At 36.5% G+C, this 24,566-nt stretch overlaps 1 protein-coding gene across 1 annotated transcript in view; it reads right to left on the bottom strand.

The window, feature by feature from the left end:
* LOC104618370 (voltage-dependent calcium channel subunit alpha-2/delta-3) overlaps positions 1-24,566 on the bottom strand; it is a gene marked incomplete at its 3' end in the record, with an annotated part of 208,157 nt that overhangs the window by 39,384 nt on the left and 144,207 nt on the right. Inside the window, exons 10-11 of the mRNA XM_010283944.1 lie at positions 11,223-11,301; positions 3,759-3,892 (exon numbers count right to left, since the gene is read on the bottom strand). Coding sequence (XP_010282246.1) covers positions 3,759-3,892; positions 11,223-11,301 — 213 coding nt within the window. The remainder of the gene's footprint in view (positions 1-3,758; positions 3,893-11,222; positions 11,302-24,566) is intronic.

The following is a 24,566-nucleotide window of genomic DNA, read 5'->3' on the forward strand; positions in this document are numbered from 1 at the left end:
AAAGCTTACTCTCTTCTAGTGCATATCAAACTCCTGACTAGAGAAGTACAAACAGAAAAGAGACCAAGCCTAGGGAAAAGTATGGAATTTGTGGTCAGAGGACTCTGAACCAGAGGACTAGACACTGGCTGGCATCACATACTTCAATCCCAACATTTTAGCCTGAAGACATTGGCAGCACTTAAGCTACTACTCTATTACAGGACTAGCACTCCAACTATTGTGAAGCTGGCTTTAGATTTAGCCCAAGATAAGCCTATAGAGGCTATTTCTCAAGTGAATGACTAAACCAAGTACAATGAAGAATCAGCCCAGTTCTCCAGAGACCTAAATTCAAATGATTTCAGTATCTGTTAAGTCTCTCTGAGGATCTCTTGCATCACTCCTATGTCAAAAGACCTTTTTTTGAAAGAAATGAGGCTTAGATTCACTGATAATAATGTTTCCAACATGAAATCCTTGGTTTAAGGGAAGAAACACAAAGAATTTTCTGATGGAGGGTAACTAAAACTGACCCTAGGAGCTGGCTGGTTACCTCTTCAAAGAGGCAGGAAACACTGGGAAGAAAACCAATTCTAAGGACTGAAAAGAAGGAAGACAGTTCATCTGCCTGGGAAGCAAGGAGTCACCCAGCGAGGCCTAGTCTCAGTTGCTTCATAATCCCTTCAGCTATCAGAGGTCTGGTGTCAAAGGCAACACAGACCTGATATACACACGGGTTCCTTCATGTTACATTTTCTGCATATGATATCTTGCCAGGGATTTCCAATTCTATAAATGCCGTAGTTTTTTCTAACGGTAAGTGAAGCACCTCAGAGTGTCAAAGCTAGGCTGAAGAAGCAGCTGTATGAACATTTTGCAGACATCCTCTTACAGGAAAGGTGAACAGATGCAGGAATTAGATACCTTGTTTTAGTAGCAAAATTCTTCTGGGAATATTCCTAAATGGTATCAAACACTTAAATGACCTAACTTCTGGCTTTCACAGATGACTTTGTCTTGGACAAACATTGGATGAGAACAAGCTGGGGCCCTAGAGCAAACGTTTTGTATCCTAAGACTATTCCTGCCCAGCTTCTTTCTGTTTGGATCCTAGTATGTTCCAGCCTAACACTGCCTGCTCAAACAGCACAGCTGGCCAACTAGCTCTGATATTTGGTGAGAAGGGAATGGGGAAGTATACTGCATGATGTTAGGGCACAGTGACACTGATTACAACCACGTATATAGCCCTGAGAATCTAGCCATGGCTGTTTTGACACAGCTGGATGATAAGAACTGTTAAGCTGTCTGGTAATACACTCCTATTTCTAACCTGGCAAGGTCCAAGCAGCAGCCACGGAGGAGCTGGGACACAAACTGTCTGTGAAAATAAACAAGTTATGGGACAGAGAAGATTATTTAGATGACATTTCCAATGCCAAGACACTAGAGATGGCCAGGGAATCTTCTTCTCAAAATAGCACTCTGGCAGCTTTAGCTGAGGCAGAAGCACATGTGGTTTGTTAGAAAGTTCCCTTCATTGCTGTTTCCAGAGTTTTGCATATGACTACCCTAATTTAGCCTGTTCCTTTGTCTATGAGTTTTTTTGAGGGGAGGAGGATGGAAGAGAAAGGTAGTTCACAACTAAGCAGATCACTGTATTCTATTTTTAAAGCTTTTCTTATAGCATCCAACCTATTAGAGTCCCGAGTGGAGTTTTCAGACACTTAAAAATATGTGTGTGCATGTAAGTATGTATATGAGTGCATGTATATACAGATAGATAGATAAGTGTGCGTGTATAATGACATTAATTAGCTCTAGTCAAGAGAGTGAGAAAAGACGACAAGAACCTGGAAGTATTTAATTTTGATTGCAGTAAAACAGATTTTGTTTGGATTTAAACAGTTCCTTTATTCAAGAATGTAATAGTTCCATTGTTTTTTATTTTCCTGTTTTCTCAAGATTCCTTCTCTACGCTCCCTCTAGTGTTCTTAAATTCGCTTGCATTACTCACCCCTGCTGTATTCACTTAGTATTTCACACAACATTAAGTTGTTAACTTTCTTTAGCCTTTCCATAACCTACAGGAGAATCACTGAAAGTTAGACTAACTTTTCTGAGTATTTTTCTCCCTGCAATGATCAAAAAAATACAGATTAACAGATGAAAAAGAGAAAAGTGTAAAATTAATTCTGAAACAGCATTTTGTACTTTATTGGTAGGTAAAGGGGAGGACTTGGTCTTGAGAAAGGAGGAAGATTTTGTTTGCAACACTTTTAATGCAAGATTTATAGGCAAAGGACAAGGAGGAGAGTTGCACTAAAACACCAGTTACTTCCTGCTACACTCTCTAGCAAATCCCTTCAACATATACACACACTGATTGCTTCACGCAAATAAAACCAAGAGGAGAATAAGAACTAAGTTTTCCTAGGCATCTCCCCATTTCATGGAATGCCCTGAAGGGACAGCAATAACAGGTAGTTTCTGTTAGTCTCATCCTTATGTTTCAATAAAAGAAAGAGAACAAAGGGGAGACTGGATTAGTATGTTGTTTTAAAAAAGGAAATAGAGATAAGCAAATTCCCTCCAAAGCAGTATTTCCAGGCAACTTTTTGTTTCTCCTTCATAACTGCAGTTTTAGTATTTATTTTACATTACCCATGGTCACAACTTAAGAATAGAAAAACATAAGCAAATGTGAAAATGAATCAAAGCTCTATTCCCAGGGTGTTTTTTTTTTCCCTAGAATATTTTTGTATTGATTTAAAACTAAAACTTCTAGAATCATTACAGACTCAAAACAAAACAAACAAAAAAACTCCACAAATATCAAAGTGAAGCTGATGAGATTCTCCCACCTTGCTCCACCTTCATGAAAGTAAAAACTTAAAACAAAAAGAAAGAAACAGCTTTGCCACTAGTCATCTGTGATCTTCTGTTCATTGTATTGAGTACTTGGCATCACTTGTACTAAATGGCAGATATTTGCTACAAACTCTTGTTCTATAGTTTATATACAAACCAAAATATTTTAATTGGCTCAAAAGAAACATAGTAAGAAAAGCCATTTCAGACCAACCCATGAAAATGAGCAACCTGTATCTGCAAATCTGATGATTTACCACAAATGATACAGAAGTATCATGAGTGCTCAGTCACTGCATAACAAAGTTCTGCTTCAACTCTAACATTTCAAATTAAATTTGGATATTTATGACAACTTTTTTAGCATATCACCCATTCAACCCACTTTAAAAGGCAGAATCTTCTTATTATTCTTCCCCAAGACATCACAGTTGTCCCCTAAATGTTGACCCACCTTTATATACTAAAAATATTGATTCTTGTCAGTCTATGCTTTTATACTGACATATTAATTGACATGTTTTAAAACATACAGGAAAAAAATGGTTACTCAATCTAATCATTTTCTGTTCAATGCCCATTTTTGATTAACAAAAGATATGTACATTTCGAGGTAATAAATTTTAAAATTATGCTGTTACTCATGTCTGTTTCATTATTTTCTATGTAATTTAAAATGTAGAAATGTGAATAAAGTTCAGTAAGTCTTTTTCAGCTAAAGTTCAGTAATCTTGAGTTATTTACTTTTAACATAACAATATCAAGTACTGATTCTTACACTGAATTGGCACATTCTAGAAACAGAAATCAGATGCACAACTACTGTTTCTACCACAACAGTTTTGCTCCCAATTCCTCATTATATACAGTAAGCCTATATTAAATGCTTTACCATGCAGACTTACAGTGCTGTCAATATATGCTTCAGTCCATACTACGTCATGCTCTTGATCAATAACCTTTGGTCGGCTAAGAACATGGAGATATTCCATGACATTCTCTTGAACATCAGCTAAGGTAGAGATCTGAGTAAAAAACCCTGTGAAAACACACAATTCCAAGTTATAAACCAGACAGAACAGATGAAGGAAGATTGCAACAAGGAATATGATGTGGTTTATATCTGTCATGTTTTCTGCTTGTTTATTCCCAAAGGAGAAATGCAAAAAGGAATGTTTCATAAGAAGCAGCCTCAAACAGTAATAATTGGTGAAAGCAGGAGTCTGTGAAACCTGCGTCTAATCTTGAAGGACTGGGTTCTGAATATTGCTATGAGCCACTGCACTGCCTGTCCTAAACTCTCTATTTCCAGAAAACATTTGTTGTTTGATGGTAAAGTAGTTTGGGTTTTTTTAAAAAATGCTACATACTTTAAAAGTTATAACTGGTATTAACTTTGTCCAACATCATCTCATCCAGTTTGTCCAATTTCAAGAAACATTACACATTAGAACTACAGTCACAAAACTGTAGTTGCATATGTTGTAAAATGCTCATCCTTATATAATATTACTATTATCTGATGTTTAGTCACATGTTATTTACAAATGGCAGGTCACAGAAAATGTAGACTACAACTACAATTGCTTGGCTTAGTTATCACAGCTTTGTTAATCCTTTAAAACATCTCCTACAACCTGACAGCACTGAGAACGGCAGAGGCCACCGCTGTTTGAACTGTCACCACTTCCTTTTCAGTGCCTAGATGTCAAGCATCTTTGTACATCACAAACTTGGCATATGGAGCCCACATCATGCAAGGGTGACAAAGGACTAACAAACTTCAAGGCCTTATTTAAATGCATCACTGCCCCTCTATACACTTTCCTTTTCTTTAAGGAGAAAAAAACAATACGGAATTTTCATGAAAGAGGCCTTGCTACAATTTTAGTCTTTTGACAAGATCACATCTTCTGAAGAGCTGGAATACTAAACTTCAGGAGAAAACATGGGAGCTGTGAAGAACATTTGAGCTGTGTTCATTGCAGACAGGGCCAATTTTGGCAAGATTGCAAGGGTGCTCTATGGTCTGAACGTTAGAATGTTCTGATTCAATACACCTGCCAATGATTCATGCAGTACATAATTGATGTTTCTACATACCTTTCATCTATGTATGAATTAAAACACGGTGTAAGAACAGACTTTATAGCAGAAATCTATAAAATGAAACGAGTCGTAGCAGCTTAATGCGTGTTTTCAACTTAATATGAAAAAGCAGAGGTGGTGGGGTAGTTTTTTGCAAAAATTAATTTCATTATACTATGATCTCAAATATCCCTAGTATAGTATTCATACTGTTCAAATATTCAATAATCTGCTTAAGGAATTTGATTTATTTGATATTTTATTTTTTTCTATGAAGTCCAGTATTGTGTAAGGACGTTAACTGACTACGTCATATACTATCAAGGTTTAACTGTTGTTTCAAAACAGGGCTATTTTTTCATCTAAAGTTCTGAAAGCTTTTTCAGCCATAGAATAAAATGATTGACACAAATTTGATTAGGAAACATGTACTTGAGAAAGCAGAATTCTATGTATATGGTGGAAAAAAAAAGAAAATTATAGTGTACTTTAATGAATTATTGGCTTTGAACACTTACTGGAGAAAACAACGTGTACATTACTCTTTCTGAAATGCTGCCTGCTCCAATTTTGGGACTGCTGAGTCTCCAAAGTCAAAGTACGGGTTTCTCCCTCGTGCATAATGAGGGAGATTTCACTATCTGGTCCTTTTAATTTGTTGTAAATGTGAATACATAGTCAAAATATGATTATTTGCCAATATGAGCTATTCACATAAATTATATATATGCATGCATCATGTAAGTATACACAATGTGGTTTATAATGCTTTTAATCAAGGATTGAAAATACTTCAGAACTGTGTGGATCACTCATTTTGCAGGTAATGACCTACATTTTCCTAAAGCAGTTCAGAGTGCCTGAATATTGATATGTCTTATTTCAGAAAGCTTAAAAGAGAACCATAATTTAGAGGCCATATTCAGCACTGTTCACACGTTTCAAGTTACATACTCAAAAGCACAGGCCGCTCAGAAATTCAGAAAAATTAAACAGAAGCACAAATAGACTAATCAGCCTTTTGCCTTTCTTCCTCCATCTTAGACTAGTGTACAATGGCTATAAGTAAGGACTAAGACACTAAAAGGAAAGAACACACAAACTCTGCACGTTTTTCTGTAGGAGTTTTAAAGCAGGGGACCTCCATGGACGTTCATCTCTCCTTTTGTGCTTTTACCGAACAGATACTTCCAGTTGTCCCCATGAACAAGTTTTCACAGTTGTCCTTAAAAAGCAGACTTTGTCACTGTTTTGGTTCAGTGTTTTCTGTGGAACCTTACATCACTACTCCAATACTATCTGTTGTGTTGAGCTCATGTACTTTTCAGTGGATGTTATGCCAGTATTTGCACTTCTTTTACAACAGTGTGCAAAATTACAATTAAGAGCAGAGATATGCTTGCACTGAGAATTGTACAGTGAACAACAGGAAAACACCTGCACTTCAACAATATATGTGTATGAGCATATTAAATAATGCCTGAAAAGTCAGACTAGATTAACTACTTGAAAAAAATTTTGTATTGTATCTAAGGTGATGGAGAGGTCTTTTTTAATCAAGCAGTATCTTACTACCCATACAAAGGTTGACATCACAACATTAACACTTTTTAATGTCATACTTCATTAAAATCAAAACCTTAAAGACTTATTTAAGAAGCTCCTGGATGTCGACGCCTGGAAAATTCTTTAATCACAGCCTACAAAATACCTTTGAGATAAAGGTGCAAAATGAACATGCATTCTGATTGCCTCCTGAAATGTTTTTATGTCAGTTTTTCAAGTTACTCAAACAAAAAGGAAAAACAAACAAACAAAAAAAGAAACAGAAAACAGAACCCAATCTGAAACACTTCCATGTTGTGCCATACAGGTTTATACATGTTACAAGACATGCTAATGCCGGGGTGTTTGGGTGTGGTTTTTTGATTTTTTTTTTCTCTCTTTTCTTTTCTTCTTTTCCTTCATTTAGAAAAGATCCATCTGGACCAGGTACAGCCGACATGAGCAGAGGCACCTACCTGAGCATTTATTTGTAACTGTTCTTCATACGGATGTGTATTACATTAGGTATTTCTCTTTGTAGTATTTCTGAAAATGCATGCTGTCATTTCGCAACTTACACAGAACTCTCCAGGCAGCGTGCTACAAAATATTTATTTCTTGTTGTAGTATTTGCAAACCATATCTCTAAACTGCACAATATAGAAAACAGTTTTTAGCCTAATTTCCTAAAACTAAAAGAGATAGTGAGCAAGTCTGAATCAATTTCATGTAAACTTAGCAGAGAAATAAAGGTCTCAAAGACAACTGAAAATTTGTGACTACCCCAAGATTAAAAGAAGTGACATTGAGCATCCGATCTGGAAGCAGCCAGATGGTAAATCAGCGCATGTACACTGGCATGCACATAGGTGCAGGCTGGCTACGGAGTGTTCCTGGCCCAATGAGTATGACAGCTAAACAAATCAAGGTTAACAAGTGGGTGAAAAAGGGATTAGTGTGAAAAAAATCCTATTTTTTTCATGATATCTGTGTTGCACAGATTTATTCATATATCAGGCTGCAACAGATGAAAAGTTGAAAGGAAGAGTGTGTTAGGGAATTCATTCCTTTTCATCAGGTTGCTTCAAATAACTGAGTTTAGTGAAATGTAAAAACTGCTGCTAAAGATATGTAAACAACAAGACTTAGATGCAGATGGTGTCATAAGACACAACCATATGGATTCTCTCCAGGTTTTTTTATAATGTGATCTCAAGGGTGAGTTTCATTTGTAATTTCTGGGAAGAGCTCCTTTCCTGCATTGAAGATTTTGTCTGTTTTTATATAAATATGGTTTGTGCTTTTGTAGCTCACATTAGAAAAATCTACAATGATTTTACAGTTTCCATAACTCATGTAATATGAACAATTACCTATCGTCTGTGAATTTATGGTTCATCTATTTACTTTGTTTCTACAATTTCCTTAAGTTTTAGCTGCCTTTACAACAAAGTGAAAGTAATTGCAAAAGCTACATGAATTATGTTTCCCATATTTTTGATGCTGTTAGATAAATGTTCTAACATTTATTTTTAGATCTTCTTCTAAGGGGAAAACTGTACCAAAAGTTCCTACGTTACAGCTAGGGACAGCATCATCTAACATTCTCTTAGTTCATTTGCACTGTACATCTAGACTTTTTGATGATTCGTGTGTTTGTAGCTACATATAACAAATGTGAAACCCCACAAGAATTAGCTTCCTGCACTGCTAAATTTATCTCCCTTATCGAGAGATTACAGGTGCCCCGTGGATTCAAAAACCTTACTCTTTCTATACCAAGGATTACTCATCAGATAAAGACATGCTCTGAAGTTCTGGAGTACAGCTGCTGAGGCCATGTAAGCACTAGCAGCAAACTCACGCTTAAATTTTTGCATTCTAGCACCTGCTTCTCAGCTCCCTGGTGTGTGAATTATGCCACCTGAGAGGGCCTGGGTTTTTTTCCCCTCCCCAGCAGGACAAAAGTCATGAAGGAAATGGGTAAGATTTGGTAATGACAAGCATGAGATATGTATAATAATGTGGTTAAAGACAGATCTGCAAGTGGGCTGTCTTGCCCTATTACGCCGCCCTTGCAATGTTTTTGGACGGCTTGTTTTTGTCTAAAACATGCAGCATTAGCCAGATAACTTTTCAAAACCCCTCCAATGGATTTTTACACAGAATGCAGTACTTCTTGTTTTCTGGACACTGTGCAAAATACATGCAATATTCTTGCAACTAATAAAGCATCAGAATTTAAAAATCCTCTTTGGGTAGGGACTAAGGAGGGAATTCATTGTTCCACTGCAGCTGTAAGACTCCCATGGAGAATACCCCCCTGCTCCCCTACCTAAGAGGCCTCTCAAGCAGGTGAACAGTGTCTGTAACTGGCTGCCTGCCACCGCCCCAAGGAGCCCACAGTGCACGAGCTGCCGGGGTCATGCTAATAACGGGAATGGATGTGACTGGGGCTTCCTGTACGCAGCTCTCCCCTGCTAACACAATAGTCTCTGAACTGCTGCAGCTGGGGCACAAGTTGCCTCTGGGCTGATCCGTCCTCTGCTGGCAGTTAGAGAGCCGCTATCAGACCTCCAATATGCAAAGCTGCTTTCTCTACGTTGCTTTCTCAGCCTCTGCTCCTTTGTACTGATGACTCCTCTCCTTTGTCCACCTTACAATATGCTAACCACAGTGATGATCCGTAATAAAACGTTAAAAAAAAAAAAAAGTAATTAAAACAGAGGTTGTCAAATTACTAATGCAATAGAGAATTTTGCTGGGAAAAAAATGCATAATCGTGTCTGGTTTTTAAGTAATGCATTAACTCCCATCTGTATTTTTACATCGTTCTGCCGGAAGTGACTGCTGAGGGAAAGCTACTGCATTCTTACTTTAAAATCTGGCACATGCACACTAAGCACGAGGAAACTTTTACCTTTGTTCACTTGAGGATCTTAGTAGACCTTGATTCTTTTTCTTTATGTGCACTCGCTTATGATACAGAAGAGTAAATCACTGCAAATTTCACAAACCACTCTAGAGGGACTTTGCGGTTCTTGAATGTTTTAATGTATTTAAAATGGTTTGGTGTTTTGCTTCATTAAGCAAACTCCCTCTAGATATGCCCTACTTATACATAAAAATGTATCACAAAAACATCTTTGGGGTTTTTCAAGGTTTCACCATCAGAATCCAGAAGCTAAAGAAGTTTTGCAAGGTGGTATGAATTTCCCCTGTGATCCATTTTGAAGGAAAGGACTGCTGCCCACAGTCCGGTCAGCTGGAAACCCTGCAAAAAGCCTTCATCTATGTTGTGCTTCCAAGGGGAAAATCACTTCAAGGAAAATTGATTTTAGGGTCATTGACCCTCAGTGACAACAACGTACTTTGGCCCACCCATGCAAGTAGTAAACTGCAGTCCAGCCATTCAGACCAGCTTTACTATACTCCTCAACTGTGCTGTAATCCTTCATTTCACTAAAAGAAAATAGATGAGCTGTAGCTGAAAACTGTAAGAGAGATCTAAATTCCATACTGACATAATGAGTTATGCTGTTTCCAATTGTGATTTTCAAACCTATTAAAAAAGTATTTAATTACTGATTAGAGGTAGAAGATTTTTCCATTGTAAGCTATCAGAGAGCAGGTATTGTAACCACTAAACTTAGAGAAAAAAAAAATTCTAGAAGAAACAGTCATTAAACTGTTTAGTTGATTTATACGAGGAAGATTCTGACTCAAAGCAACATGGCTCTGAAAAGAACAAAGTAGTCCTGAAGAATGACAAAGGTGACCAGTTTTCCCCCTCTGGGAATAAAGGAGACATGGACCAGATGATCTGCTAAGGCAGCCTCTATTGCCTGGTCCTAATTTCTGAGTTGCTGTACTTAGATCTTTATGAATCTGTAGGGCTGGGCTAAAAAGCTAAAAGATTTTGATTAAATTGTCTTCAAAAAGATGCTTCAAAGGATTCTTATACTATTATTTGAACTAAATTATGGTGTAATATTAGCTGATTAAGACAAGACTTCAAACTGAGTAATTTCCATCAGCTGGACATAACAGTAGTTAAAGAAATAATGACTAAATGGATAGCACCTGATGCAATTCATCATAATGTAATGTGGCACAAAGGAAAAAAAGAATTTTTTTTTTTTCTAAGAGGAAAGGAAAACCTGAAGATTAATTAGGGGTTTTGGCTTTTTTCTGAATCATTCTTACTTATATTAGTCAATCCTTTTACTGTAGCATCTCAGCATCTTACATGTTTTAATGTTCCTTCCTTAAAGGATATAAAACTGTTTTTTCAATTACACCATCAGTTCCTCAAGGGACAGGATGTCTGGTGTTTTACATACCATGCCTAACTCAACAGGACTTGTACCCTATGTTCTTAGGAACCAAACAAACTCTGACTGAGTAATAACAGCTATAATACAACAAATGCTTCAAAATTAAATTTTGTTCTCTGAATTTTGTTTTAAATTTTATTCTCTGAACAAAAAATTTAAGATCACATAGTTTAAAAGCTTCATACATATTTTAAGGAAAAAATAAATTTCAAATTGGTTTTTTGCTTTCTAAATTGTATGCTACAAGATAAACAAGCCTTTTCCTTTCCTGGAAGAAGGCAACACATCCTCTCTGATTAGCTGTCAGTGACACCATATCTGTAGAAGGGTCAGGTATGCAGGAAGGCTCAAGTAATAGGGTTTTGAAAACAATACTTTCACAGTTAAAGGTTAACTAACCTTTGTTAGCGCAGGCCATCCACTTCAGGTTATCAGCAAAAGCAGCTTCTCTTCCAATCAGATAGGTAAAAATACGAACCTGAAAGTACAATGCAAAGAATCAAGTCAATTAATACTGCATGTAAAACTTACACAGTGGAACTTCAGATACACATAAGTAATTCATATGGATAGACCCTTTTAAAGGAAGTATTACTGGTTAAACAGCACAGTAGGTTAAAAGAAAAAACATCTGTCCCAGTAATGTCTTCATGACAAAATGTGGCTTTTGTTCTGTGTAACAAAATGGCTGATCTCTTTGGATGTTTCCAATATCTGACATTTAACTAAAGTTGGGGTTAAATGATTAAAGTGTGAAAATAAACTAAACCCATGGGGCTACAAGGCAAAACTGCATGTTTCAGACAAATCTGTTCTGCACTTACGAATTCAGAAAATTACTATGGTGTGGAGGAAGAGGCACTTAATTAGCAAATATTTCTGTAGCTAAAGGATCTGAAACACCAGGCAAGCAAATTTTCCTCCTTCTTCAAGGGTTGTATGACACAGTAAGTTTGTCAACTTAGAGACAGGTACCCACAGGTGGCACTTGTGCTATCAAGTGATAAACAGCAGAATCATGTGCAGGGTTGCCACATTTCCCAGACATAAATATCTGTGCAAAAAGCTGTGCAGCTGGTCTATGCATGTGCACACAGACATACGCACAGAGACCTTCATCCAGAAATCCTAGAAAATTGCCGCTTTCCTTAAAATTCTGCCCAGAAAAAAATTCTTGGCAAAAAATGCATATTTGGGAAATGTTGAATGCAGGGCAGGCCTTGATAGACGCTAGGTGATAACACTTGTTTTTCTGGACTCCACAGTTAAATGTTGTAACACTTACATCCAAAACTGCAGTTTTGAGCAGCTTCAGACACCTGCCATTTAGAAAGTGAACAAAAGTTCCCAGTGAAATATTTCTCTTTATTATACCATTTTCTCAGTTCTTTCTCATCAAATAGTTCAGGGTTGCATTATTTTACAAGCCTTGAAAAACAGCTGCAAATTTGTCCTCACAGTAGACTGATGACAGCATTTTTTACCTCACACCTCCTGCACTCAACCTTACTTCATACATAGGAAATTACAGCAAAGACAAATGAGCGGGTCTGAGCTAGATAAATAGGGAATGGGAGAGGAACATGTTGTCCAGAGCTTCCCTCTACCTCACTAATACAAGTTTGCGTGGCACTCGCAGCCCCTCTGTTCAGGTTGGGTCTGTAACCACCCGTGTGTGCACGGAGCAAAGAAATCATCGTCCTGGGTCCCAGCGTATTCCATCTATAAATCCCACACAGTTCCATACCTTCTTCATCTACCATCTGATACAGCTGGGTAAGATGGAGCATAGTGAGCCTCACTTGTTCCAACTAAGCTTCCAGCAAGAGAACTGGGAATAGCACCTGACAGCTACAGCTAAAGCTCATATTCTACAGCCCCTGCCATGCTATGGCTTATACCTCTCATTCCATGTGCCTAAACTTCCATGACCATTTTCGCATTCCCTAATGATTTGTCCAGGCAAGAGAGGCCAAGTGCATACTGGGGCATATTAGCAAGACAAATAAAAGGCAATCATTTCCCTCTATTCCATTGTAAGACCCTATCTGCAGTACTGAGCTCAGTTTTGGATTCCCCCATACAAGAATGGGGGAATATACTGGAAAATACTGGAAAAGACAGACTCCTCTTGAAGGTGTGACTAAGAGGACAACACAGCAAGAGACGAAAGTCAGAAGAAGGTCCAAAACAATTCTGATTTGATATAAGGGGAAAAACATTTTTATCATGAGGGTAATAAAATATGAGAAAACATTGCCCAGAGATGCTGCAGAACCTGCATCCTGGGAGATAATTCAAAATCTGACCAGACAAGTTCCTGAGCAGCCTGGTCTAACTTCACCTGCTCTGAGCAGGGGGTTGGACAAGATGATCTTCAGAGGTCCCTTGCAATCTAAATGATTCCGTGAAATTAGCAATATTTTTACACAAGAGAGTAGAAATATGACTGATTTTCTAATTAAATAACTTGTTCTACATTTTGTGAGTTTTGAAGATAAATAGACTAGGTTAGGACTGGAAATTGGCAATTTGTAGCAGCAAACATGGTGCTATCATTATGTATGAGAAGAAAGAAAACTATGAACTGCATATTGTAACACTAAAAATTGCAACTAAACCCACATCAGATCCTTTTATCTTTTTATCAGTATATTAAATAGAATCATTGTTATCCAAACTTTTTTACAGAAACTCTGTTATCATCACTAAAAATCTGTACACAACAAAATATGCTCCAGAACATTTTATTCATTAGCTAATTAGGTCTCACATTCACAAAATAGACATGCTTAAATTATACAGAAAGCTAATTACACAGTAAGAAATGTCATGATGTGAGAAATCTATGCAGACCTCTAATTTAATTAATTTGCAATTAAAAAAATAACCAAGAATTAAATTTCTTATAGTTTTTTCAATTAGGACTTTAAAAGTTATTTGTAGGCTATATCAACCTTATATTAAGTTCCCATAGTTTGTTTTGTTTTCCCAGAAGAAGTTTTAAAACGTCTTTGAAAGTTTCCCTTTTTACTATTAGTTATGATACTATATTCCCTCACTGCCCTTTTGTCCATTTTCTTAATGGCCAGATCCTGTTTCTAGGCATATATGGTGTTTTGCATTGTTATCATGCCTAGAGACCAGATTTCAATCACAAAGCTTTCCCCAGTCTTTCAAACATAAAATGTACATAGAACTCAATCATTATTTATATTGCTTAAAAAGTATACACACTGATTATATAGTGTTAATTAGTTTGAATCAAACAGTATGCATAATCCTACTCTAAGACTCTAAAAAACGCAGCATTAAACAAGAGAATGGTACTTTTATGCTTTCTTGATAGCTACCAAAAATATTAAATAAAGAAAATCTTTATTCTCCAAACACACATGGAAGGGTACAGTGAGATTTATACCCTCAAAATACAGCATAAATCCCTGTCACAATTTATCTTCCTGAAAATGATGCTTGAATATAGCTGAATGCATCTGAGAGATTTATATTTGATGGTCTGCTTTAATCTATAAAGAATCAAACTACACCGTGTTCCTAATAAAAGTAGACCAGACTTATCTAAAAGAATATGCAGTAAGCATGATAATAGGTGTAGGCAGCAAACTAACTGTGTTAAATCTACAAAAAATAAAGTTTCAACAAATCGGTACCATAGATGATCATGAGGAGTGGGCTGCCTCTGTGATACTGTTGCAAGGATTTTAATGACTCTTTTCTGAGTACATTTTATACATACAGTTTACTTGGTATCCACAGTTTTGCTAGAAAATAGTTTAAGCATCACAAAAAATACTGCTAATTGTTTGGCATTACTTGAAAAAAATAAAATTAAAAGCATAAAGTAGAGAGCTAGCACTGAAGACGAGTGATCAGAGTTTATTAAGTGCTGTTTTCCTTCCCTATCACAACAAATTGTGTATTTTGTATTTTTCTCCATGCCCTTTTCACTGTGTATGTTATATAAATGATGTTTACCAGTGTCAACATGAAGTATAAAATTTTTAATAAAATGAAATATAAGGTAATCTATACTTTAAAAATACCATTTCTCTACTGCTCATTACTTCATAGAATGACTTATTAGAATGACTTATTATTCATAGTAGCTTCCTAAGAAAATATCCATGTAAGGTCACAGGAAGGTATTTTAGTTAAAAATAATGTCACTGATACACTAAAGTCTTTCTTTCACATTGACCTTAAAGATACATTAATAGGTATGATGAAGATTGTTTAATACTCCATTCAGAATAGTGAGAAAAATGCTCAAAATCAGTTCTGACGGTAAACAATTCTGATTATAGCTCTACTTCTAAAAACTTCATTTGATCAGTTCATTGAACCCCCCAGTGTAAACTTAATTCACTGTGAGCTTTCAGTGGGAAACACTCATGAGTGCCTAACCATTCACTGTAGAAGTAATTATACAAAAAAAATGCTTGCCATATTATTTTCTGCTTTCAGAGATCACAGCAATGATTTAGGTAATAAATGATTAGAATTGAAATGTACCTGAATGAGTCTACATTCTAAATCCAATTTTTCAAAACAAACTTGGATCTATATAGCTTTTATACTAGTTTTACTCTTCTAGGTAGGTATTTTATGTAACGTGCTGATACCACCTATGGTATAATACCAATAAACAGGGACAAAGTTACTGTGGTCATATACCTGTTTTCTGCATCTCCATAAAAATAAAACTAATAAAAATAAAAAAACTTCTGAAGGTGGACAAGACCTATGCAGTGATGGGCTATATATGCTGCAAAACAGGACACACTGCGTCATAGGTACCACTGAAACTGTCATTGTATGTTGACTAGACATCAGGTACCAGATTTAATACCCATCTATATTCTCAGATACCATGTAAAATAAATGTTGTTAGGTAGAAAAATGTTAATAGCGACCACCAAATTTTCTTTTTTATATATCTGAAGTAACTGAATGGAAAGTGTGTCAGAGCAGTACTGCTCTGCAAAATGATTGCATGAAACGTCTATTTTATTCAATCCAAATATAGCACTAATATTGTATAGTCTGCTGATAAATACATGTAATACTAAGGCATACGATTAAAATCTCTATAATTTATAATAGATGACGAAGTGTAAAGTGTGTCTCATTCTGCCGTTTCTATTGGACCTTAAAGAAATCAACACAATAGAAACTATGAGCTTTAATAAGTATATCCACTATATATACACAATGATACACCTATATCGGTATCTTATGGTACAATACTTAATGTTATGACACTAAAAATTCTTTTGAATCCATGTGAAGAGAACATTTTAATCAAGCCAGACTGAATAAATCCAAAATTGTTATGGGCCAGTCCCAGGAGTTCCAGTAACAACATTTACATAGTCTACACATGCTCTGTCTAACTGAGTATAAGCCAAATGAGAAAAACACCTTTCAATATCCAAGTGCTGTGACTGAATCAAGAGACCATTTTCATCTGAGAAGGAATCTGCATCAGAGGGTGTAAGTACCTCTCTGGCAAAAAACATAGGACGGAAAGAGAACGCTTCAGTTCTGGATAATTCTGAAAACCTTGTAAGACTTGAGAGAGATACCGGAGTCAAAATATTTTCAATGTCTGACCTGTAAAATATGATATCAACTGTTTTAAAGGCTTAACATGAACTGTTAGCTGTGGAGAAAGGAAATATTGTCAGGCAGAAGCACCAGTTTTGAACTGTTACATCCTATCTACAAAACTGAAAATTGTAGATGTTGTCAGATTCACTGAATGCAAAGCAAAGCTTGCTCCAAGAGCAAAAACTTTAATCTTTGGAACTAGCTATTCCTGCACAGTATGGAGCTCCTACAGATGTGCCATAGACTATTTTTTTTTAAGTCATTGTTGACAAAAAATGGGGTGAGAGCTTCACAGCAACAATACAGAAACTGGAAGGACAGTGGAACTAGAATCTTTAATAGAGCTTGTGACTTTCTCACTTCATATTTTTCTACATTTTTCTAAAGCAGGTGTTGAATAGCAAAGAATACCATTTGAGATTGATGTATTTTAATTATCTTTAAAACAGCAGCTGTAGAAACCTCCCATATATTACCTTGTTATTATGTCTCATTCCTGACCTAGAAGGATCACCTCCATGAAAAAGCACTGCATTCAATCACTATTCATACTAGAAGATTGCTGCATAAGCTCAAATAATTCTGAACTGTAGAATCATATCCATATTAAGCAACAGACTGATTTCAACAGTGTGTTTTATGAAGGTCAGCTTCTACACGAAAGATTGTGGACTCGTCCAAACCACTAGTCCATAGTGAGCTAGTGAGAAGCAGCACAACATGTCAACAGTTCTCACAAGTTGTATGGGTAACTACTCATAGGTACACAGCAGAATTAAATAATATTAAGGCATTGAACCACCAAGCTCAGTAGTTCAGACAAAACTGAACACAAATCTTACATTGAGTAGAATACTTAAATCAACAGTAGATATTTAACTGCATATATTATCATTATTTTAAGATGTTTTCTCTCTGGTTTTCCAGTCTCTTTGTTTTACACTCTTGTTGCCTCACCTAGGCACAGAACATGGCTTGGATTACACAGGTGGGTGGCTCTCTATTCTTTGTTCCACCCCCTCAAATTTTGAAAAATAAGAGAGTAGTGTTAATATGTTTCTTACTTTTACAGCTAGAGAATATTCTGAAGTTTGAACCTTTAAACTCTGGACAGACTGCTTAGATAAAATCTCAGAGATGCAAACACTCAACCATTAGTGAGGAAACCTAAGAATGATGATTTAAATGACAGCTATTTCAGTGCTAACCACTTCATCTGAAATATCCACTTAATAGTTTCATCCATTATGCATGGGCTAATCTGCAGTCCCTGAACTGTCCTCACCTCTGAAACTTCATTTAACTAGCACCATAGCAAAGAGAATAGGGGCCGCCTTCTATCTGTGTTAAGCAAGACAAGTCAATCTGCAAGATTCTACACACTGGAACTGTGAAGTCCTATCTTCATGCCAAACAGCTGGTAAAATAGTATTTCCAGAAACTTAAAATACAGTGTGGGAGGGGAAATGGGACTTCTGCTTGCAGCTGACAGTGCAGATCTCTGTTTGCAGCTGCAAACTATTTCATGGACACCTTCAGCAAAACAATCTTTCCTTTCTGGCTCAGCAAGAAATAAAAATAGTCCTGTGGCAAGAGCTATGGAATTTAAGTTATAAGTGGGATATAGAGGTGAAATTCAAGTTCCCATAGTTACATGTTATGGTGGTCCAGGAGCACCCCAGCTAGTCTCTGCACACATAGGCAAATGGACTGACTGGGAACAGTGGATCAACGTGAGACTAAGTGATTGCGTGAACTCCCTAAGTAGTCTCAGCACAAAAAATTGGCCTAATTGTTACAGGAACTCTCAAGGTGGGAATCTGGGACAGTCCTGGAGGTTTTCCCATGCAATTCATACTATGGCTAGACCACCAGATAGGCACTCTTTGTATACTTCAAAGTGTTAATTAGCTACTTGGTTGAAGAATCTGGCCATCCCAGAGACTTCTTCAGACAATTCCTGCTGTAGAACCGACAAAACTGTATAAAGAAAAGACACTTGCATAGTATCATAGTAGAAAGTTTGAGTAACAGTCACACAGGAAAGTCCTTTGAACATATTTAAGATAGTTAGGAAATGTTTTGTACGTAATTTAAGATAATAAATAGCAATGAATCCTGTGCTGGAGTAGTGATATACAAGCACAGGCCATCTGGAAATAATGATTCAGTAGAACAACAATTCAGAGCATCTCTCTCAATAGAGCTGAAGACACTGTTGCAAGGACCCTTATCATACAGACAGCATGTGGCCATCCTGTTCAAGGTGCTTGATTCCCCACTTGAGTATTACCCTATCCAAAGACCTCCCCAAATGGTTTAACATTTTGGTCTTTGCAACAGTCTCAGTGGTGCACTGATCAAAGAACTTTGATTTCATCTGATCAACAGCTAAGAAAATGGCAGGAACAGATGAGACCAGAGCTGGTCTAGATTTGATTTACATGCTGTAATTCAAGATTCATAAAAGCAATTTTCTAATTGCCTGAATTTTGTGAACCTAATAATGAAAAAGGCTGCCATTTATTTAGATCTTTTGCACTGGTTAATAGACTCTTCAAAAAGAAAAATCACTGGTCTCTCTTAACATATTTTAACCTGTACTGTATACTGTTACCTGAAAAGTGAAGATGGGCATCCAGGAAAAAGACGACTCATTTTTGTATTGACATTTCTTTTACTACTCTGCCTAAAAATATTCAGGTGATATCTGAAAGGCGCTAAATATTTACACAGGTTAGTATATAAAAAAAATAATAATTGAAATGTTTATCCTTGATAAGAAGAAGAGCAGAATGATAAATAATTTTCATTAAAAGCTGGTGCCACTTTAAATACAGTCCCAGAGCTACATTCCCAAAGTCTGTTGCTGACAGAAAGCAAAGTTCTGGTTCACTCTTTTTGACTATGACTAAGAGAGCACATGGAAGAATACAGAGAAACTTAACAGAGTTTAAGGCAAAAAGAAAAATGTTCATTTTGAAATTGTCATGTGCAGATGAGATCCAGACAGATCCATTTTTCTACTCAGAAAATTAGGGATTAGGGAGGTTCACCATTCTTTGAAAGTCTACCAAGAGGTAAAAAAACAAAATAGAAAGAAAAAAAAAAAAAGGCAAAGTTTAACTTTACAAGCTGTAAATTTTGGTGGCAGAATTGACAATTACATCACATTCTAATTTGCCAGGGTTAGGTTCTGAGTCTATGCTTTTGCTATTTTGGATTCATGTTGTAAATTACTTGTCTCTTCAAACCAGCTTCTCTTCCTGTTGATTATGAATTTTTTATGCTTCATTTCTTCTTACCCTTTGTTATAGTGGAAATATTCTTAAAATTAGTTACCTAGGATAAACTTATGAACAATTCACCCTTTAAGCCTCAATAACTGGCTTCTCTTCCTTTGGGTCCTGCTGCTTTATAATTTTCTGATGTCTTCTTTAGGTTCAAACTCCAAAAGTAAGTAACCTAAAGTTAATTCCAAATTTAGAAACAGCTTGGGGTTTTATTTATGCTTCTAATGCTTCCGTCCCAACATTACACTGTGCCTGTTGCCACTGCAAGATTGGTCTTCAATATCACTCCTCCTTATATAATCTCATCCTCCTAGTCCTCTCTCTCCAGCATCCTTTGGTACAGCTCTATCTCAGAAGACACCAATGGGAAAAGGGGAAACCAATGCTACAGTTGGCCCCTGTATTAAAGAGATGGCATTACTCCACCACACTTTCCTGTGAGGAACAGTCTGGATGCAGTCATAAAGGTTTTTGAGAGTCATGCTGGATCCATTCCTCAAGATCAGTAAGATTCACATTCAAAGAAATCTGAACAGGCCACAGGTCTTTGCACAACTAACCTTTCCAAATCTGAAAAGGGAAAAATGTTGAGTTTGTAAAATATATCAATTTCTGAGACACGTTATAGCTTTTAATCTACACACACACACAAAGCAATCCAAAAATAGTACATGAATTCCAATTGTACTCCAGTGTATCTGGTTGCTGCAAAGGGCGTAACATACATGGCAATGAACAGGCATGGGAAAAGAGCAGCAGAAATACAAGATTGCTCTAGAAACTTCTCCTTATCTCTGAATGTCTTCAGAGCTTTTAAATTTTAGTTCTTTTTGTATTGTGACATGGTGAAAAACAGAGACAAGGCTCTATCTATATTGGTAAGTTAGTAGGAAATTCCATTAAGACGATGCTTTAAATGAGCGCACAAGATTCTACTGATGAGGTCTACAAAGCCTTGTGATACAAGGCAAGATAGCACTACTGCAATATCTTCTACCTTATTAGAGACCTTTACCCTATAAGGTGCTGAGAGATTCAACTTATGCTGCACTCAGTGCAAGGAAGCCATGAAATTGAATCCATTACCTCACAAAATTGAATCCTTGAATATTAAGTTACTCAGTAAAAGTTCTCCATTGTTAATTTTTCTCCTGTAGTACTTACAAATACCTCTTTTGAAAAAGTTTGCATTTATACATTTCCTCATGTTCTCTCCTTCCTGCAATTGCACACCGTACCCAGACAATTTTATGACAATGTTTTCTATTATACTGATATACAAAACACTGTGCATTGTACCCTAAATACTGATGGAACAGTTAATGGAAACTAAGCCCAAATAATTAATAGGTCTATTTAACTGGAAAACAAGATGTTGTAAGCAAAAACAGTCACAAAGGAAAACACTTAATCTGTCTGGGGATCATTAAGCAGCTGAGCCCCGCTTTCCCAAACATCCGCATCCCCAACAGCTCTTTGTATAGACCTATCTCAGAAAATACGTGCAGGAAAAAAGGAAATTGATGCTGCAGTTAATCCCTTGTGGTCAGGGGACAGCATTACTATGTCACACTCGCCTGCGAGGAGCATTTCTAGATCCACCCTCTGAGGTCTAGGGCTGCTGAGAGTCAATTTTAGAAAATTCAAACAAGCTACATGTTTTACATGAGACATTGAGCGAGGATATTTCTTCTAGAACTGAAAATGCATTGACAACTTTCGTTGATTTACAGAAAATTATAATGGAACTCAAGACTTATGAAGAATAATTTTCCACCATTAAAATTCACCCAATACATTAGGAATCTTGTTAGCAGAGGAAGATGAGATTATGCTACTTTACGCTGTGCAAGGATACAGCAGGTGATAAGAAAGTGTGCAACACATTAGCACAAGGCTTACTGCTTTCCTAAAGGAGTTTGGTGGTTGACACTATTCTGAAAGGAACAAGACATCTCAGGCCTTTTACATGGGGCACAAGTTCTAGCTGCTTTATACATCCTGAATTGGTTACAGACACCTGAGCAAGATCAGTTCCCTCGCAGGCAGGTGAGCATCGACTGGCACAGCAAGAGCTTATCACTAAAGAATTATATGTAAAGATTTGGCAGAGCAAATAGTTTGTATTAAATAACCATTTAATATTTGGCATTTAACAGCAAAACCAAAAAAAAGCAAAATAGTTCTAAGAAGCATCTAATACTTTCTAGCTTATCTTTCCTGCTCAGTGTGCAGCATGTATTAATGATGTTAAATAAGCAAACAATAATGTACAATGTGTAATATAACAGTATATATCTTGATTGTATTAAACTCCTCTTCACAGTTTAACAGTTAATTCAGCAAACGAAGTTTTGAAAGATTTTGAGAATATTAAATTTTTGGGCTGAGACCACACCTAGAAAATGACACCCCAGAGACTCCTTTTCAAAAAGTTATGATTACTTGGGGGGGGAACACACCAAAAAACCCCCTCAAACAAACCAACCCCAAAAACAATCAAAAAAACCCCAACACCTTACCCGGCCCCGAGATTACCAAAAACCAACTTGTTATCTTCACTGTAACTTTTACTTTCAGAACAAGATAAAACATTTCTCCCACCTTTACAAATGACTTTGAGACAAATGGGTTGTGTTATAAATATTTCAGATATCTCTGTAGAGTGCCAATAAAATCTCTATACAGCAACTCCAAATATTATGTATATACTATATATGTTTGCTGAAGAACTATTTTTTAAGAAGCATTTTACTAGGTTTTAGAAAATTTTATTTATTCTACTTTTTATACCCTTCCACTGGTAAAGCCAGCCATGGTACAATGAGTTCAACTATACGGGGTGTAGAGGGAGAGGAAAAATTTAACTCACACTTTCATAATTTTTTAAAATTACCTGACATCGGTTTTCCATCATGACAATGTTATTATTTCAAATTAAAATATGATACTATTTATTGGACCTAGGAACAAGTTCCGTGCTCTCATCTGAAAAACTAACGATATTACGATATGCAGGATTCCAGATCAGTCATTACAAAATATTAACAGCCAAGACTAGATGAACTACTGAAGAACTACTAGATGAACTACTATTCAACTATACTTATTATTGCCATTCTTCAAAATGCTGGTATATTTGCTGAAATGTAGAACAGGTTTTTTCTTCCTTAAATGCAAAATAGCAGCCTAAAATTAATTTGTCTGAATGGAGAGGAGGGGAAGGGATTAGAGCAGAAACCATAACGTAACGAACTTTCTTGGATCCAGCTGAAGCTTCTGTGGAAAAAGCAGGCTCACACAATTTCTGCTACTACACTACTTTGCCTTCTTGTACATCAACTAATATATTTTGCAAAACTCCATGAGAAAAGATCAAAATCAGACTAAACTCTAAGTAACCAAATACTGCGAATGTCTCCACTCCTGTTATTACATAGTTCCAGGATGTAACATAGAACAATGGTAACTCATTTGCAACATACTTCACTGTGCATGGTGCAGACACAGATTAGAGGATGACATAACGGATAAAGCACTGGCCTTTCACCCTTGGGATTTTGTCCAGCCTGCAGTCCTATCAGATAATGGGTTTGGCAACCTCCCCTAGTCTCTTTTGGACACTAATCCCCACTATAGAATCCCTATAATTCATCGTATAATTTAATACACCTGGCAACCTTACCACGAGTTCATTCTTTTGTTACGTAATGGCACAAAGCGAAGTCAAGGGTGGTTAATGTTCTGACAACCAGCTATTATCTCCCATAACAGCTGATTTTGAGGGGATTATTGCAGTCGTAAACCATTTTATAAAAATTGGCAACCAGGAAAGCAGTGTAACAAAATAAGGTGATATTCAGAAGTTTTATCACTGATTTTCTACCAATCTGTAATGGAGTTTCTAGCATCCAAAAAATGCTGGAAAGGAAGCTTGAGATTAAAGGTACAGATCATAAGCCAAGAATCTGAGGCCTGAACAATCTTGTAGCTGGAAAAGTTTGACTATTTTGAGGTTGCAGATGCCTTTTTTCCTCATCCTCCCCCACCCCCATCAAATAGACTATGTGTCTTCTTTACTTTGTCTGAATTATTAGTTCACCTCTTCCCTTTATCAGCATTCTTCCCTTTTCACTTCACAGTATTTCACCACTGCTATTACTGCAGTTTTAGACCCACAGCCTTGTTCACAAATGAACAAGGGACTTCGTTGCTATCAGGACCAATTGCTGAGGATATAAGTGAGCCTTCAGGCAAGACAATGAGGAGCTGTACTCAGTTTATGGAATAAAGTATCAGCTCACAAACTGTGGGAAAGGTTGGGAAGAAGATGAGCAGTTGAGACTCTAGTCTAAACTACAACAACCTTAACATACAAGCAAACAGACAATAGCACTACGGTACTCATAGTCAAACAAATTAGCATGCACAATTCTCACTGAAAATAAGAATCAGTTCTACGGATTTGTAAAAAGGCTTTAAAAACTTCACCAGCTAAAATCTAACAGAATGTAAGTGTTGTCTGGGCACCAAATTCTCTTACCAAAGGCAAAATTATTTGGTAGACATCAAACCGTAGAAGGATAATTGAAAAAGATATCAGGTGCAAGGTCCTTCTGGGCTCTCTGGTAGGTCCACCCAGCTACATCTATGCAATACCATTTTATATAGCATGAGATAGTAGCGTTAGCTGAATGTTATATATTTAATTAACAAAATTGTTTCATAGAATGAATTTCACACAATAAAAAAAATAATAAAATAAAATTTAAAAATCAGTAAAACAAAGCCAGAAAAATTTGAAACGTAGCCATTCCTG

The sequence above is a fragment of the Phaethon lepturus genome, unplaced genomic scaffold, assembly GCF_000687285.1.
Source record: "Phaethon lepturus isolate BGI_N335 unplaced genomic scaffold, ASM68728v1 scaffold1163, whole genome shotgun sequence".
Classification (NCBI taxonomy): Eukaryota; Metazoa; Chordata; class Aves; order Phaethontiformes; family Phaethontidae; genus Phaethon; species Phaethon lepturus.